This window comes from Bos mutus, chromosome 26 (assembly GCF_027580195.1).
Source record: "Bos mutus isolate GX-2022 chromosome 26, NWIPB_WYAK_1.1, whole genome shotgun sequence".
NCBI lineage: Eukaryota > Metazoa > Chordata > Mammalia > Artiodactyla > Bovidae > Bos > Bos mutus.
The window spans coordinates 33,184,784-33,203,017 of record NC_091642.1 but is presented as its reverse complement, the minus strand read 5'-3'; the positions used below and the strand labels follow the sequence as shown (position 1 = coordinate 33,203,017).

The 18,234-nt window shown below is 49.4% G+C and overlaps 1 protein-coding gene across 1 annotated transcript in view; it reads right to left on the bottom strand.

Annotated features, from left to right (window-relative positions):
- SLIT1 (slit guidance ligand 1) overlaps positions 1-17,937 on the bottom strand; it is a 172,196-nt gene extending 154,259 nt beyond the window's left edge. The window contains exon 1 of the mRNA XM_070363611.1: positions 17,741-17,937. Coding sequence (XP_070219712.1) covers positions 17,741-17,937 — 197 coding nt within the window. The remainder of the gene's footprint in view (positions 1-17,740) is intronic.
- Positions 17,938-18,234: the final 297 nt, after the last annotated feature.

Here is an 18,234-nt window from a genome sequence, read left to right as displayed (position 1 = left end):
CCTGCTCCTTACCTCTTTTCTAACAGGATCTCTCTAAGGGGCTTGAGGCCTGTCCAAGGTAACAGAGCCCTTCCTGCTGTAAATGCTAGGGATGCCTTCTCCACTCAAGACAGGTTCTTTTGAAAGTAAAGGACTCTTTTTGTTGAACTAAACACTCTCCCCTGAAACAGCCACCTCTGAGCCTCTCTTTGCTGCTCCTTCTGTAACATGACCCTGCTTCAAACAATGAGAATGTCTTCTTGAAGTCCTGAAACCTGGTCCCCTCCTTTGGGCTGTCCTGTTGAAACTTTCATCCCTGAACCCCAAACCTCAAGGTTGTTGATTATAAAGTTACGTTAGCGTTGATTATAAGCACAAAAATATGAAATTTAAGTGGAGGGCGACAGAGCAGCACTTCGTTAAGTTTCAGTGCCTCTGTGAAACTGAATGCCATGCAGCCATTGAAAATGGTAGAGATTCCTTTGTGTTGACCAGGGAAGACTCCTTGATGCAGCACTTGGGAAAAGGGTTTCAATACAGCTTGCATGCCCTGAGCCCCCTTATGTAAAAACTCACAGGCTATAAGTAGAGGTCGATGCACAGAATGAGTTTGCTGGGGGTGATTTGCCACATTTCTTTTTTCTATTTTGTTTGAATTTTTAAGAGATCTATATTTTTTTAAGCCAACAAAATAGGCAAGTTATGGCACTGAAAAATAAGAGCAATATGTGTACTTTATTGAATTTTTCCAATTTCCTGAAGAATAAAGAAAAAATTCAAATCATACATAAGCTCATCACCCAGAAAGAACCCCCTGTTAATATTCTGGAATATTTTCTCTCAAGCCTTTGGATACAAGTTTTATATTGTGGAGATAATTTGACAAATATTTTTTGAAGACTTGCTATTCGCAAAGCATTTTGCAAGGTTCTAAAGATACAACAGTGAGACGTAAATGGTATACACATCTTCTACAATGTCATCCCCTGCTCAATCTTCACTTATGATTTTGATCGAAATGAAGGATCCCCTTCATTGGATATATCAAGTAAAGGGGCATGCCCTGATTCCTTGTTACTGGAACACATGGACTGTTTTGATATTGTTCAATAATAAATGATACCACATAAAGTTCAGTGGGCATTTGGGAGGAATATGTTCCTGGAAACGGAATTACTCAGCCAAAGGTCATGAGAAATCTGTTGAATTTTACAATCATTCACTCATTCCTTCTCATGGCAACCATGGTTCATCAAGCAATTGACTACAATAATTATTCAATTCACAGACAGCAAAATGAAGCAAAGACAGATGTTAAGACGTGTCTGAACAAGGCAGAACCCAAATGGAGCTTAGAATCCCTGAGGATGGAACTCCCATATGCAGGCAGACTGCGGAGGAGGGTCGAAGGGGACTGGTGATGATGCTCTTATTTATCTGCCTCTCTCCTCGCCTTTGCCACCAGGCTCCACTGAGCAGACTCTGGGGTGCGTTCCTCAGCCATCAATGGACTCCAACCTCTCCTCCTCACTTCCTGCACCCCTTCTCCATTCCAGAAAAGACCTGGGACAGGCAGACAGAGGAGGACAATGGTGCAGACAGCAGAGCAAACGCAGCCCTTCTCTCTGGAGGCCCTGCTGGCAGCTTCCAGGCAAGAATGTCGACAGAGGTCCGCCCACCCGCTCCTGGCCTCCCCCATCAGCCTTGCTCTCTAACCCAGAGTTAAACCGAGAGCCTCTTCTCAAGGGAGAGCCCTCAAGAAGACAGCCTGTGAGGCAGGCGCAGCTCTCATTGGGCTCCAGGTCCCGGGCTGCAGCTTAAGAAGTTATAACGGCCACTTAGCCTGACAGAATGGCCTCCACTGTCCCCATTCTCTCCCCACAACCAGGCGGCCCACCAGGATCGAGTTTTCAACCTGGCAAGGCCACTTCCCCTGGAACCCTCCGCACAGGCTGCTGGAATGAGGCAAGGAGGTCATTTTTCGCCAGTGCCTGATTCCTATAACAGGTGGTCTTGAGTGTTGCCATGGAGACCCCTCCCCGGCAAGCCGCCTGGGAAAAAACGGAGTAACTACTGTGACCTTCAGACCTTTGCATCCAGAGTAGCCAAATGGGGTGGGCCCTCTCCGAGGGCAATTCCCAGCCTCGCTTCTCAGGAAGAAGTTAGGACGCAGAGCTACCCTGGGCTCCCCAAGGTTCCTGCCACCAGAGCCCACATCCAGCACTTCTCTCTACTGGGCACCTCTGTGTGCAGGCTCTGAGCCACCTCTAAGCATACTTCATTTCATCTCACCACACAGAGTAGCCTACGAGATGAATCATGTTGATAAGGAAACTGAGGCAGAAATTGGTGACGAAATTTCCCCCGTGCCACGCAACTCATAAGCAGTGGGGTTGGGACCAAACCACACCCAGGCCACTGCACGTCCAGCTCTTTCCCCTTTATCACAAGGTCTTGCGTTGCTGGATTTTGTGTATCCCACCCCTCACCTTGAGCAACCGTGCCTTGGACAGAGCTGAGAACAGCTTAGATAGGACATCCTGGAGCCCTGTGATAAGGCCATGGGCTCTACCCAAGCCACACTGTCAGGTGGCTAAGAGCTCGGGCTTCAAAGCCAGATTATCCAGCTTCAAATTCCTGCTCTACCATCTCTAGCTGTGTGACCCTGGGCACAAAGTTCAACTTCTCTGTGCCTCAGGTTCCCCATTTGTAAAATGAAGACAATGATAACACCCACCTCTTAGAGATGTGGTGAGGTTTAAATGAATGACTTGACTACGTCTTAAGCACCAAGAGCAGTGCCTGGCAAACATAAATGCTCTCTACATCAATATTGCCTGATGTGATTACTCTTACTACTACTGTTGGTGCTGTTTTGTTTCCCACAAGGACCATAGCCCCACTAGAAGGCTGGTGCTGGCCTAGCTGGACCACGCTGAGCAGGGAAGAGCCAGCTGCTCCTGCCCTGCAGACCCTCAGATGCTGCAGATGCCGAGACGGTCTTCCCTCTTCCAAAAGTTGAGTCTGCATCCATCCTCCTCCCCGATCCTTCTCACCAGGAGGAAAGACACTCCAGTGGCAAATGGCCCTGATTCCCATCTGTTCCTGTGTGGTCTCAACCTGAAAGGAAAACCTCGGTGGTAAAAGATTTTGGAGAAAATCCTCTAAAGCAAAATTACCAAGGAAAAAACAAAAACACACCAGGATTTCTTGAATCCTCTCAGGAAACAAGAATCTGATCCCCAGCGTCTGGGTGTTTGTGATAAACCAAAAGAAACCCTTGGATTTCCTAAAGCTGCACAAGTAAACACCCTGGGCCCCTGTTGGGGTATTCTGGGGGCTCCTCGAACTTCACAAGCATTTCTCACGGCGCCGGGGATGGGGGGTGGAGGTGAGGACCGCCACTCCTGGCGCTGGTTACCCCATCAAGGGCCAAAATCTACAGTGGTGATGAGGAGGCTCAGCGCCCTCTAAGTTCCCTTCCTGCCAGGTCTCCAAAAACTGAACACACACACTCTGTGAATGAGACAAGCCTCGAGGCTGGGGGACTGTATTCCTTAGTTACTTTGAAATCCTACCCTGGCCAAATCCATAGCCCTGAGTGTCTGTATAGTCAAATGGGAGAACCCAGAGAAGGAAGAACTTCCCTGCCCAGCTGCTGCCCCCACAGCAGCGGAGGGGCCCCCCACCCCCACCTGCGGGTGGATGGGCTGCAAGGAGCGCCCAGGGTCACACAAGCAGGCTCCCCTCATTCCCTCTGGCTCCCTTCCAATCTGTTCTCCAGGCCACAGCCAGAGTGACCTTTTCAAGATGCAAATCTGATCATGTCACTCCCCACTTAAGCCCTTCAATGAACCCCCATTGCTCTTGGAATCAAGACAAAATCTCCTTAACATGGACTTCAAACTCCCATGTGGCTGCCCCCATGTTCCGTATTCCGATTGGTGCCCTTGGATGGCAGGGCCTTTGAATTTGCCATTCCCTCTGCCTACACACTCCCTCCTTCCTCATTGACTAACTAAATCCTCCCAATTGGTCCAGGCTCCCCACACATGCCCACAGGGCACTCCCTCTGCTCTGCAGCCCCCATCAGGGGCAATTTTACATGGATCTGGGGGGTTCCTTGACTGATGTCTCTACCCCCCTGCCATGAGGGTATAAGCTCCCTGAGGACACAGGAGGTCAGTTTTTCCTCCTTATTGTATCTCCAGGGCCTAACACAGTACATGCACCCAATACCTGAGAGATGTCTCAGTAAGTATTTCTTGAATCCAAGAATAAATTTGCATTAAAACTGACATATTCCAAATAGCATTGGGTTGGGTGGGTTTTCCAAGTTTCTCAACTCCTTGACTCAAAAAAAAAAAAAAAAAAAAAGAAAACTGACACTAATTATGAAATACTCTCCCCAAATGGGCATCCACCAAGGAAAGCTTTACACACAGAGAACACTGCTGTTTCACCAACAACCATTCCATAGCCCACAGGTTAAAAGGCTGATTTTTCCTCAGTCCACTTGTTAGAAACATACCAGCCCCCTGGCTTCAGCCGCCCTGCTCCTCCACTTTCAACAACCAGCTCTTCTGTCTCAGGGCCTTTGCTCTCCTTCTCCCCACCAACACCCACAGCTAGCTCAGCCCTCATGTCCTACAGGCCTCAACTCAAATGTCAAAGACACTCACTTAGCTCCTCCTCCAGATCTAGACGTGTGTTTAATACAAGGTCTTTTGGTAACGGCCAGCCTCCCCTGACAGGCTATGAGAGGCAGAGGCCACATCTGTAAGCCGTCACCTGTGAGGGTGCCTGGCACACAGTAGGTGTTCACTAAGTAGAAGCCGGAAGAACAATCCTGCCCAAGGAGCCTGGCTGCTGCCCACACATCGCAGCTAAGCCCTGGCATGTACTCCCATCAGCTCCCAGCCTTCCCCATAGTCCTCAAGCCTCAGTGGATCATGACCCAGAGGCTCCTCCACCCCCTCAGTGGAGCCCACGGGCCTGGCGCTAACTCCAGGACTGAGGCCGCTCTCCACCATGTAACGAATCAAGAAACCCCAAAGATGAGAAGTCAGGGGCCCTGCACCAGAGCTGATCTGCTACACATCCTGGTCTGCCCAGACTCCTGGACTCCCATCTTGTTTCCTTGGCTTGAGGACTAGCGATATCTATGCTGTCACAAGCATGGGGCTCATTTAAGCCTCATAATAGCACCTGGCTGTGACATAAAGCATTTAAGTAATGGCTCAAGATCAGCCAGCTGGTAAGTAGGTTGAGAACATAAGACTTTGAACCCTAGAATGTCTGACTCCAGGGTCCGGGTTTTGGGGGTTTTTTTTTAAACTTTAATTGCTATAAAATACATATAACAAGATTTGTCATTTAACCATTTTTAAGTGCACAGTTCAGTAATGTTAAGTACATTTGCACTGTTGTACGACAGACCTCCAGAACTTTTTCATTCAGTGAAACTGAAACTATACACCTGTTAAACACGAACTCCCTGCTCCTGACAACCACTTTTGTCTGAGAATTTGACTACTCTGGGTATCTCAGATAAGAAGACCTGGCTTATTTCACAATGTCCTCAGGGTTCATCCATGGCATAGCATATGTCAGAATTTCCTTCCTTTTTAAGGCTGAATAATATTCCATTGCATGTCTACAGGTTTTGTTTATCTATTCATCCATCAGTGGATACTTGGGTTGCTTCCACCCTACTGTGAATAATCCAGCTATGAACAAGGGTGTACAAATATCTTTGAGACCCTGCTCTCAATTCTTTTGGGTATATACCCAGACATGAACTTGCTGGATTGTATGGTAATTCTTTGTTTAACTTCTTAGGAATCATCATACTGTTATCCACAGCAATTGCCCTGTTTTACATTCCGAAAAACAACTCAAAAGGGCTCCAATTTCTCCACATCCTCGCTGCCACTTGTCATTTCCTGGTTTTTTATAGTAGCTGCCCTAATGGGTGGGAGGTGATCAGGGCTCAGCAACTAATCCCAACTCCATGGTGTATTCTGTTCTGAGGCCCAAAGTGCACCCCAGTCCCTTCACTATTGAGGTCCAATTTTCTTCTTGCCAATGCCATTCTCAGGTCTGTGGCCTGCCCCGAAACCACAACCCTAGAGCCAGGCCCCACTTCCAGCCACCAAGCCTCCATGTCCAGCACCTGCAAGCCCCCTCTCCACTCATTGCCCACCCCAGGCCCCTGAGAGGGTACCCACCAGCTAACTCCCTGACCCTGACCTTCACCTGCAACACCAACTGCCAGCATTCCCCAGCCCCTCAGCTGGACACCCCTCCCCATGCCAGCTTGCAACTTGGCTCCAGCCAGTAAACACGTGCAAGCAAAAATCAATCTTGGCCCCTTTACGCCCTAGGGCTGAGCCCTGACAGAGGTTTTGTAGGTGCTAAATGAATGTCTGATGAATGAATGAATAAAGCCAGGCTTTATCAAGATGAATTGTCAAATTTAAAAATTAAATACAGGATTTCCCTTATGGCACAGTGGATAAGAATCCGACGCCAGTGCAAGAGACACAGGTTCAAAGTCTGATCCAGAAAGATTCCACATGCAGTGGAATAACTAAGCCTGTGTGCCACAACCACTGAGCCCAAGAGCTGCAACAGCTGAAGCCCGTGGACCTAGAGCCAGTGCTCCGCAACAAGAGAAGCTCACACACCACAATGAAGAGGGATCCCCACTCGCCACAGCTAGAGAAAGCCTGCACCCAGCAATGAAGACCCAACACAACCAAAAAAATAAATAAGTTCAAAACAAAAACGAACACATCTCAGAGCCTCGAGTCTCAGAGCACCTCTTATCAGCTGGCTGTTTGACCGAGGACAGATGGCTCCACCTCTCTGAACCTTCACATCTACGAAGCTGTGGTTAAGTACAGCTGGCTTTTCTCCCCCTTTTCTTGGGGTTCCAACTCCACAAAATCAACCAACCACAGATCAAAAATATTCAAAAAAAAAATTACAGAAAGTTCCAAAAAGCAATGTTATTTACATTGTATTTACAATAGGGGCTTCCCTGGTGGCTCAGATGGTAAAACGTCTGCCTGCAATGCAGGAGACCCGGGTTCGATTCCTGGGTCGGGAAGATCCCCTGGAGAAGGAAATGGCAATCCCCTCTAGCACTCTTGCCTGGAAAATCCCATGGACGGAGGAACCTGATAGGCTACAGTTCATGGGGTCGCAAAGAGTTGGACACGACTGAGCGACTTCACTATATAGTATTTATCTCATATTAGGAATGATAAGTAATCTAGAGATGATTTAAACTACAGGAGAGGATGTGAATAGGTGATATGCAGATGGTATACCATTTTACACAAGGGACTTGAGTGTGGGGGATTTTGGTACCTTGGTGGTGGTGGGTGGGTGTATGTACTGGAACTAGTCCCTCGGGATACTGAGGGAAGATTGTAATGCCTTCCTCCCAGGACGACTATGAGGAGAAAGTGGACGCTGAGTAAAGCATCTGGGTCGGAGCCTCCGCACAAAATAAGGGCTGTGGATGGTGACCACCAACACCACCACAACTCCCTCCCTGATGCTCTCCACCTCTGCTCTTTGACCTGGCATAGGTCCATCCCGCCCCCTCGCCCCAGGGCTCGGCCTCCTTTCCACAGTCGCCTCCTGCTCCCTCTCCCTGCAACGGGACTCCCATCCACCAGCCTCTCTGCAAACATCTCTGAGCGGCTTCCCGCAGAGCTCCTGCGCTTGTTCTCTCCTCCTGCAGCCTGCCTCACCACCTACTCGCTCCCCACCATCTGCTTCCGCCTTCCACTTCTCCCGGGAAACCGTTCTGCCCATCTTTGCCAGTGACCCCCAGTCACAGCCCCAGAGCGTTCCTTGGCCCTCGTCCTCAGACAGACTGGCTGCTCTCCACACGGTTAACCCTCTCCCCCGCCCCATCTCCAAACGCCTTCTTCAGCTTTGGCAGTAACTGCGCCGCCCAGGTGGGAATCACAAACGTTGAGTCAGGACCCCTGAATTAAATCCAGATGAAAGCGCTTCTTGCTCCTCCCCAGCTCCTCCCTGGTGGCTCTCCCTTCCAGCTGCCCTTTGGGCAGTCTTCCTGCCTTCAACGGATGCACTTTCTTTACCAGGAAACCCCAGCACCAATTAGTGTTTCACAGCTCCTCCCACAGCCAAATCACCAAAATGGCCTTTGCCTTTAAGACCTGCTGACTCAACAACTCTGGGACAGGCCTGGGAATCTGCATTTACACCAGCTTCCCAGGAGATTCTTTTTTCCCACTGCCCTCATGGATTCCTCCACTTCCCCAGGAGACCCTCCCAACTGTCTCTTCAGTCTGAACACTCAACAGAGGCACCTTCCCCTGTTCCTACCTCTAGGGTTATTTTTTTCACGTAGTTTTTATTGGCAATTCAAACGAAAGAAGAGAAGCCAATTTCACTGCTTCTCCTCAAGGATCAGTCACCCTCGCCAACTGTACTCTGCAAGATCATTCTCCCAGGCTTGGGCCATGGGGTCACTCATGATGGTCGCATCTGCTCTTTCTGCACTCTCAGCCTCAATCCAGGTCTGCCTCCTCTCATTCCCTGGCCTCTACGGTACCCTCCAAACCCTTTGAGGACTACAGTAGATGCCTGCTGCTGCTATAACAAAGTGAAGTGAGGTCGCTCAGTCGTGCCCGACTCTTTGAGACCCCACGGATTGTAGCCTACCAGGCTTCTCCATCTGTGGGATTTTCCAGGCAAGAATACTGGAGTGGGTTGCCATTTCCTTCTCCAGGGGATCTTCCCAACCCAGGGATTGAACCTGGGTCTCCCATATTGTAGGCAGACGCTTTACCGTCTGAGCCACCAGGGACGTCCACTTAAACACAAGACCAATGTATTATCTTACAGTTCTGGGGATTAGAAGTCCAAAATCAATCTCGCTGGGTTAAAGTCAAGATGCTCCCAGGGCTGTTATCCTTTCTGGAGGCTTTAGGGGAAAATCTACCCCCTTTCCTTTTTCATCTAGAAGCCGCCTGTATTCTTAGGCTCGCGGCCCCTTCTTCATATCAGTCCAATCACTAGCTTCCATCGTTATATTTCTCCCACTACTGACTCTGACCCTCCTGCCTCTCTTTAGGAACACTTACGATTTTGCTGCATGCATGCTCAGTTGCTCAGTCATGTCTGACCCTTTGTGACCCTATGTACTGTAGCGCTCCAAGCTCCTCTGTCCATAGGATTCTCCAGGTAAGAATACTGGGTGGGTTGCCAGTATCCTCTTCCATGGGATCTTCCCAACCCAGGGATCAAATGCACATCTCTTTTGTCTCCAGCATGGGCAGGCAGATTCTTAACCACTGTGCCATCTGGGAAGTCCATGATTTTGTTGAGCCCTCCCAAATAATCTAAAATCATCTCTTATCTCAAGATCTTCAACTTAATCACATCTGCCCAGTTCCTTTGGCCCAGTAAGGTAACATATTCATAGGTTCCAGTGATTAGAATGTGGACATCTTAGAGGATCATTATTCAGCCTACCACAATGATCATATTTCCTAAAACAAAGATCAGGATCATGAAATATCCTGCCACAGGTTTTAAAAAAATTAAACACATTTTTTTTAAACAACTATGATGCACCAGGAGATGGAAATACAAAGATACACGAGACACAGTCCCTGCCCTCAGGAAACTCAAAACCCAAGGCACCCATCAAGAAAACCACCTTCTTAAAAAGAAATAAGATTTTTCTTCCCTACAGAAGAATTACAATTAATAAACGTAGAAGGAATGAGGGAAATAGAAAAGCAAAATTGGATAGTAATGGTTGCAGGCAACATCCATTAATGGATGCTAAAATTAGTAGGTGAGAATTTGAGGACAAAAAGGGTATTTCATACTCTCAAAGTATCTCCTTCCAAGTATTTAATAATTGCAAATGTAAAAATAATGTTATAGTGGTTAAACCCAGCAGACACCATCTTAACCAAGAGATCCAGATTAACATCACCAGCAATGACACAGATCGATGTCACCCACCTCTGATAGGATGCTCCGGGAAGAATACATCACCTTGGTAGCATTCTTGACAAAACAGAAAACACCAAACACAAACTGAAGAGCAGTCTACAAAATAAATAACTAGTTATTTTTATAAATGTCAAGATCATAAAGAACAATGAAAGACTTAGAAATTATCACAGATTGAAGGAGACTAAGGAGAAATGACAGTTAAATGCAATGTGGGATCCTGGATTGATCCTGTAATAGAAAAAGACATTGGTGGGAAAACTAACGGAATGCAAATAAAGTCTGAGCTAACGTAGTGTACCAATGTTAATTTCTTGGTTTTGATCAGGGAATTATGATTAAGAAAGATGTTAACACGGGAAGCTGGATAAAGGGTGTATGGGAATTCTCTCTACTATTTTTGCAAATTTTCTAACAGTCTAAAATTGTTTTGTTTTCTTCTTTTGTTTTCTTTTATTATTTGGATGTGCCAGGTCTTAGCTGTGGCAGGCAGGCTCTTTAGCTGCAGTGCTCAGGTCTAGTTCCCTGACCAGGGATCGAACCCAGGCTCCCTGCATTGAGAGCACAGACTCTTAAGCACTGGACCACAAGGAAAGTCCCTAAGATTGTTTTAAAAATAGAAGTGTTTTTTAAAAGAATTAAAAACACAGCAGTGATAGAATATCCACTGTCAGAAATCGCAGTCACCATAACCAACTGGTGGGCTGCTGTCTACAGAGTCGCACAGAGTCAGACATGACTGAAGTGACTTAGCAGCAGCAGCTGAACATCTAACATTATTACAAATTATAACCCAATGAATAAAATAATAATCTGCAGTCCACACTATTACAAATAAATAACAAACAGATGGAGAAGTTGAAGTTATTCCTTACAGTAGAATGCCAGGTAATACATAGAGAAAAAATGACAGAGTCAGAAATTTCTCATCAGTGGTACTAAAACTAGTGAATGAAAGTTTGATGAGCAGGAAATTTACATGTATAAGTATCTGCTGGCAAATTAATTATTAATAACAAGAGAGAAATAGTAACTTTTGAGCAGAGAAGCCAAGAAGACACCAAATTACCAAGTAATCTGAAGCTAAAATCACCAATATTGGGACAAATTGACATCATGTATCTTCTGACATCACCCACTGAGAAGGGCACAACATTGCTTATTTAGCATTCCGGCAAAAATGTGTAACCTGAATGCAATCATGAGAAAAGAGCAGATGAAGCCAAACTGAGGGGCATTCTACAAAATAACTGGCTAGTATTCTTCCAAAATGTTAAGGTCGAAAAAAAGAAAGGCTAAGGAACTGGTCCAAATTAAAAGAGACTAAAGAACCATGACAAGCAGATGCCCTGTGTGATCCTGATCAGGATTCTGAACCTAGACTGAAAAAAAAAAAAGCTACAAAAGACATTATTAGTACAATTGATGAAATTCTAACATGAACCATGGAGTAGATTATAATATTGTACCAATGTTAAATTTTCTGATTTCCATAGCCTTACTGTCCTTAGAAAAATACACACTGAAATATTTAGAGGAAAAAAGTTATGCCTCCAATCTACTCTTAAATGGTTCAGGGAAAACAAAGTGTGTGTGTGTGTCTGTGTGTGTAACATATGATAAAGCAAAGTGGGCAAAATACAAACAACTGAGTCTGGATAAGGGATATTCTTTTGTTGCAACTCTTTGGTGTTTGAAATTATAACAAAATTAAAAATTACAATGAACCAAGGAATCTTTTTGGGTGATGGAAATATTTTAAAATTGGGCCATGGTGATATCTGCACACCTCTGTAGATTTATTAAACATCACTAAATAGTAAATAATAATAATAATATAAAATTTTACACACATACAACCTCCAATGGCTCCCCATTCCCGTGGCCTGTGCCCACCTGTTACTTCAGTCTCCCCTCTCAGAACTCACCAACTCAAACATTCACCCCATCAGCTGGGTCTGCTCCTCACTCTCCTTCCCAAACATACGGCACTCATCTCTGGATGCCCCCAGACACCCTTGCCCTGGCTTCACCACTCGCCCACCTAATTCCTGCCCAACCTTCAAGGCCCGGTTCAAATCCCACCTCCCGCAGGGCTTCATCTCCTCCTCTATGTCTCACTCCCCTCATCTCTAACATCCATGGAGTACTTTCCACATGCCAACATTATTCTAACCATCTTACTTGCACTATTTCATCTGAAGTCACAGCCCTACAAGGTAAATGCTCCCATTTTATGGATGAGGAAATTGAGTCACTCGTGAACCGGCTGCATTTTCTCAAGTGGTAGCTGATGAAGCCAAAATTCAAACCAGACCATTCTCACACCCAAGGCTGCCCTGGTTGCCCGCTGTGCTCTGCATCCCTGTGAGCATCCTTACACATCTGTTCTTTCACAGACAGACCTTTCTCCAGTCTCCAGGCTGCAAGCTCCCAGAGGAGTGAGTCTGTACCCTGGACCTCTCCAGACACTCTACACACGGCAGGTGCCCAACAGCTGTTTGTCCGCCGCAGGCTGGGATCCAGAAAGAAGAGGAGGGGGGTCTCGAGCTCAAAAAGAGGAGCCAATTCTCCACCCCGAGCACATCCCAGCTCCCTGGCTACTGCCCAAAGCCCGGCCGTCATCTGCTCTGGGTAATAAGTATTTGTATGGCGATAATTACAGCATTTGGGAAGAAAATCCCATTAAGCAAGAGCCCTGCCGAGCTGCTAATGCCTGCACAGAACTGGAGGCGGCAACTCCGCCAAGCTCCCGTCTGCTCCCAATAAGGTGGGGGCTGCCTGTCCCCGCCTGCCGCCCGTCAGCCAGCCCCCGAAGAGCATGGCCACCCCTGCTGGCAGCCTCGGGCAGCCTGGGGCACCACAGCCAGCCTCCTGCCTCAGGGAGGGGACACCACAGAAGGGGCAGCCCCGTCTCCATGTCCATCAGTGTTCCCTGGGGATCCAGAGCCCCCGGAGGATGCCTGATGAGAGAGTAGGGCTGTGCTGGGATCCAGCATCGAGTGGTGCTCAAGTTCCTTTCACAGCCCTGCAATTCTCTGTCACCCTAATAACAATAATACTACTACCATTTATTGGGCACTTGCTATCTGCCAGGCCCAGTGCAAAGTGCTTCTCCCAGCATCACCACATTCACCCTCAGGACCACCTTCAGAAGCAGGTCCTGTCATCACCCTCATCTTATGGGCGAGGAAATGGGAGTCTCAGAAGTCACACTTATCCCAGTTTGTGATTACGTGATTCTTCTCATATTGTGTCATTCATCTCCATCTCCCCTGCTGGACTAAATTCAGAGAGAGAGGGGTGGTTTCAATTTCCAGCCGGGACTATTCATTCGGCACCATGCAGACACTCAAGAGACAGCTATCTGTTGAGTGAGTGAATTAAACCCCATAACCTGCCCACAGTCCCCACAGCTGCTGAATGGCAGAGAGGGGCTAAACAGCTAAGCAAGCTGGCCTCAGAGCTGTCCACCCTGCAGAGAGGCCCTGCCGGACACTGACCTGCACCCCAAATCCTAAGGGGCGTGGGGTGGCCCAGAGAAGGAGCACTCAGAGCCAGAATCCAGCATGCAGCCTGGCCAACACTCAAATGTTTGTCTCCTCCTACACTCCCTCCTGCCCCATCTGAACCCTCAAGCCTTCAGCCTGAGCTTCTCCAGTAATAACAATCAGCTCGCCTAATGTTTGAATTACAGAGCACTTTCACACACATAGAGTAAGCGAAGTCTGGTAAAAACCCAGAGCTAGCAGGTGTCACTTTCCCCAGAGGCAGAAGGACCGTAAGACACCCAACATGTGCCAAGGGAGCCTGCAGGTCCTCTACACGCATGCTCTCACTTAATCCTCACCATCAACCCACAGCCGTCACCCCCTTCTACAGATGGGGAAACTGAGTCTCGGGTCTGATGGAGTGGCAACACCGGGCAGCACCACCAGTCCCTCGGAGCCCAGCAATAAGCCCAGCACGCCTGCTACTAGAGACACGAGCCTCACCAGGAGCCGACATCCTCTGCACACCGCGGCTCTCCAGTGCAGGAGACCAGAGTCCTGCCAGATAGCCCAAGCCCCGGAGGCAGACATGGCTCCTGCCTGGCCCTCTGAGCCCTCTCACTGCAGCCACCACCCAATCACTATTTGGAATTCCAAACAGGCTCCCAGACAATAAGTCTGAGGGTGCCCTAGGCAGTCTTCCTTGGTCACAACCACCCACCCCCAGTGAAGGAGGCTCCAGACACAGGCGGCTAAACTGGGAGAAGGCAAGGGCCTCCCAGGCCTTGGCAATTGGCAGGGAGCTAGGGCAGAGGATGGACTGGCTAGGAGGCAAGGGAACTCATCGAGGAAGGCAGGAACGCAGATCCCCAGGGCCCAAAGTGCTGGACCTGGAGGAAAACGGAAGTCGGCAGGCCTTCCCAGGGCCCTCTCTCCATCCTCAAGCGTCTCTCCTCTCTGCTTCCTACACCCACAAGGAGCATCAGTGGCAAGCCTGGAGTACAAGTGTCCAGGGTCGAGGGGAGAAGTGGGGTCCACGCGCACTGCACACTGTCTGAAACACTCTAGTCCAAAAGATTTTTTTAATAAAAAATGAAAGCCAAGGTCCTTGAGTGGAAGAGAAAACAATAGTGGCCGTGACGGGGTCCCTCTGAGTCTGGGCCCTACAAAGAGACAAGCTCCCAGGCCTCCTCCACCACACCCCCAGCCTTGCCCTGGATTTCAATTGGTTCCTCTGCAGTAAATTATTCAGCATCCCTTCCCCACCAGCCCAACCGGCCCACAGACCCTCTGGCTGAACCCATTTCCTCAACAGCTCTGGAGCCTGCTCAGCTTCTTCCCAGAAGTCCCTGCAGCAAACCAATGACAATTTCTTCCCACGTGAGGAGACAGGCTGGACCCTGAGGTATGGAATACATGATCATAAAGTTGCTGGGCTGCACAGGCTGCGAGAGAAACTGCCCGGAGGACAAAAGACAAACGAATGCACAGCTGCGGTCTATAAAAATTTCACAGCCTCGGAAGAAGCCGCTGTTTCGGGCTCTGATACTGCATGACACCCATATTGATTAGACAGAGCATTTGCCACAGTTATTTTGAGTCTGCCCAAGGCCTCTTTTCAGGACGTGCTTTTCCTCTTCAAATGGCTCTCTCGCGGCCTGTGTGTTGAAAACACAGACTCCCTCAGCTTTCACAGCCTTTCCCACTCTGAGAAGTCACGCACATAGCAAGGTTCAGACCTGACAACTCACTCCTGGGTCCCAACCCTGAAGTTTCTAAAAGAAAAATCCAGATAGAGATAGGCCTTCCTGACCCTTCCCAACCTCAAGTCCCATCACATCCCCCTGGACGCGGCATGTTTCAGCCCCAGAGCAAAACTGGTTTGTTTGCCCAGCAGGCCAGGCACACTCACATTTGTAGGCCTTTTGCTCATGCATTCCCTGTCTGGGCCACCTGCCCCTCCCCTTGGCAAAATCTGACCCAATCACTGTTGGGTCCCAAGGTACCCTCATAAAACAGTCTATGCTCTGAGAACCTCCTTCACCTGAGAAAAGGCCTTCTAATCCCAAAACTCCCCCATGACCCCACTCTGCTGCCAGAGCTTACAGTTCCGTGTCCCCTGCCCCATCCTCTCTATGGTACATCCCTTGAGAGCAGGGGCTTGCTCACTCCCAGCTGGAGCCTCTACACCCAGGGCAGCTACTGGCTCCCTAAATGTTTGCTGACTTTAGTAACAAGACTCTTCTCCTGATCCTATCATAATGAAGATGCCGCTCATTTAGCAGACCTCACAATGTACCAAGCACTTCCCACACATTATCTTCAGTCCTCACAAGAACCAGAGATCTTATGTATCAACAGCCTCCTTTTCCTGATAGAAAACAACAAAGGCTCAGAGAAGTTAAGTAATTTGCCCAAGGTCACACAGCAAATGACTGACTTTACACCAGGAAATTTCACTTACATCTCATTCTGATTTGCAAGAATTCAAGAGTTCATAAAAGTTAGAACAGACCTTGTCCTCAAAACTAAAGGTGGAGAGAGAGCAAGAAAGGAGACGACTTCAAGAGTCAGACCCAAAGGCAAAGGAGAGGGGCTAAAATTCTCAGACCTAGGCTGCTACCAGGGTAACAGCTACAAGAGAAATGCCCAAAGGACAAGGCAAAGGAACAGAGAGGAGGTCCAGAGGGAATGGGTGTGGAGGTGACCTTGCAGCCTTGGGGATCCTCTAGACAGACTTCGGACCTTCTGTTCCTCTCCAGGACCACACAGAATCCCCAAGGATTATCCGTCAGTTTGTTCTAGCCTCTCCTGATGCAGCATCTTTCCCCAGCATCACAACACACACACATACACACACACACACACACACACACACACACTTGCATCGATTCCCATCTAGATTGCATCTAGATTGCAAATTCTCTGAACCCTCCACGGGAATTTTTCAGTCTCAGCCAATGTGCTCATTGTTGACCTTGGTACAGGGTTTGATCCAGGAGACTGTTCTCCCCAGGGTCAGATTTCTGCCTCTGACCAGCTGAGAGTCATGAAAATACACTCCAAGTTCTCAAGAGCCACTGCAGGGGCCCAGGAGTGTGAGAAGAAGGCGGGTTTCAAAGGGGCTGGCAGCCTCCTCCCAAGGCCAGTTCAAAAATCTCCCAAGGCAGCCACCTCTACAAGCAGCACAAAGGCCCCGCATGAGGCCAAAAATCTACACACACTGCCCATGGACATGGAGATTCTCCCAGCTTCGTGCGAATGACTGGGGTGACCCCACAGATCCCAGGAGTTCACACACACACATTCTGCAAGATAACTGGGGAAAACAAATTAGATAGGTCTATAAACACACATGCAAGCTAACCACATACACACATGCTAACCACTCACACACTACAAAGCTTAGCCAGTCTAGAACGGGCTGAGTTTTCTCAAGAATTTAGAAGTGGGAGACAACAGGCTAAGAGAAATTATGTTTTTTTATGACTTGTCACGGTCAATGTCTTTAACCTCGTGTCTCCCACTCCTAGTTCCTGACCTCTCAGCATTATTCACGGACTCCTGGTCCAGGTCACATCTTCCCCTCTCTGGGTGCTGAATATAAATATCCCAAGCCTCAAACCCCAATTCCTCAAGTCCATTGTCTGTCTCGGTTGGGGATGGCTGGATGTGTGGTGGGGGACCATGCCTCCCATCTGCAAGGGAAAAATTCTAAAGGCTCTGGGGCAAACAATGGGGAGCAACGCAGGTGCGGGCGTGGGGGGGGGTGGGGGGGAGGAGGACTAGAAACTTCAACTCCATCCCCTCCTACTGCCCATCAGCAACCTGCAAGCCCTCAGAGCCCAAAGGCACACCTTCCACTCAGAACACAGACCGAGCCCCATGTGTCCAGAAGGAGGCACGGTGCATGGTGAGCAGGAGGCACGTCCCTCCGGGGGCCAGCGAGGCTTTCTGGCACCAATTCACAGGCACCCTGGAGAAACCAAGTGCTGGCGCAGTGGGAAGGCCTGCGATACTGAGCTCAGGGTGCAGGTGTGAGGATGGGAGCTGACAGCCCCACAAGCGCCTTTCGAATCCCAAGAAAGGGAAACGGCAGCGCTCCTGGCCCCTGGCCCCTGGCCGGCACTGACTCCTTTATTCGCTGCAGAGCCCAGGCCCCGACGGTCCTGCCCCCATCTTTGGCCCTGAATTGCGTCGAGGTGGGAAGGCAACCTCCGCGCTCCCCGCGGGCTAAGGATGGGGGCCATACTCACAGGCGCTCCGTGTTCCGCGGGATGTTCTTGGGAACGGCCCGCAGCCCGGTGCCGTGGCAATCCACCGTGGTGCCAGCGCAGGTGCAGAGGGCGGGGCACCCGGTGGCACCCAGGCGCCACGCGGCTGCCCACAGCAGCAGCCAGAGCGCGGGCCGGACGAGCAACGCCGAGGGCCCCCTCGGGGGTGTCAGCGCCATGGTGCCCTCACCGCGTCCCGCTTCCGTGCCAGACGGCGGCAGCCGCTCACCATCCCCGTCCGGGGTGGCCTCCAGGTGCAGTCCCGTGGCAGAGCCACTGAGGAGACCGTGAGCTTGTACGCTGCGCCCTTGCGGGCTGGGTGGCACCTTGCTCCTCCAAGCGCCGGCGCCTGTGCGCGGACAGAGGGAGCGCGCCTTGGGCGGAGGGCGCTCGGCTGCTCTCCGTTTCTCGCTGCCTGCGTCTCCCTCCCGCCCTCCAGCTCCCAACTGACTGCTGCGAGGAGGAAAATGGGCAGG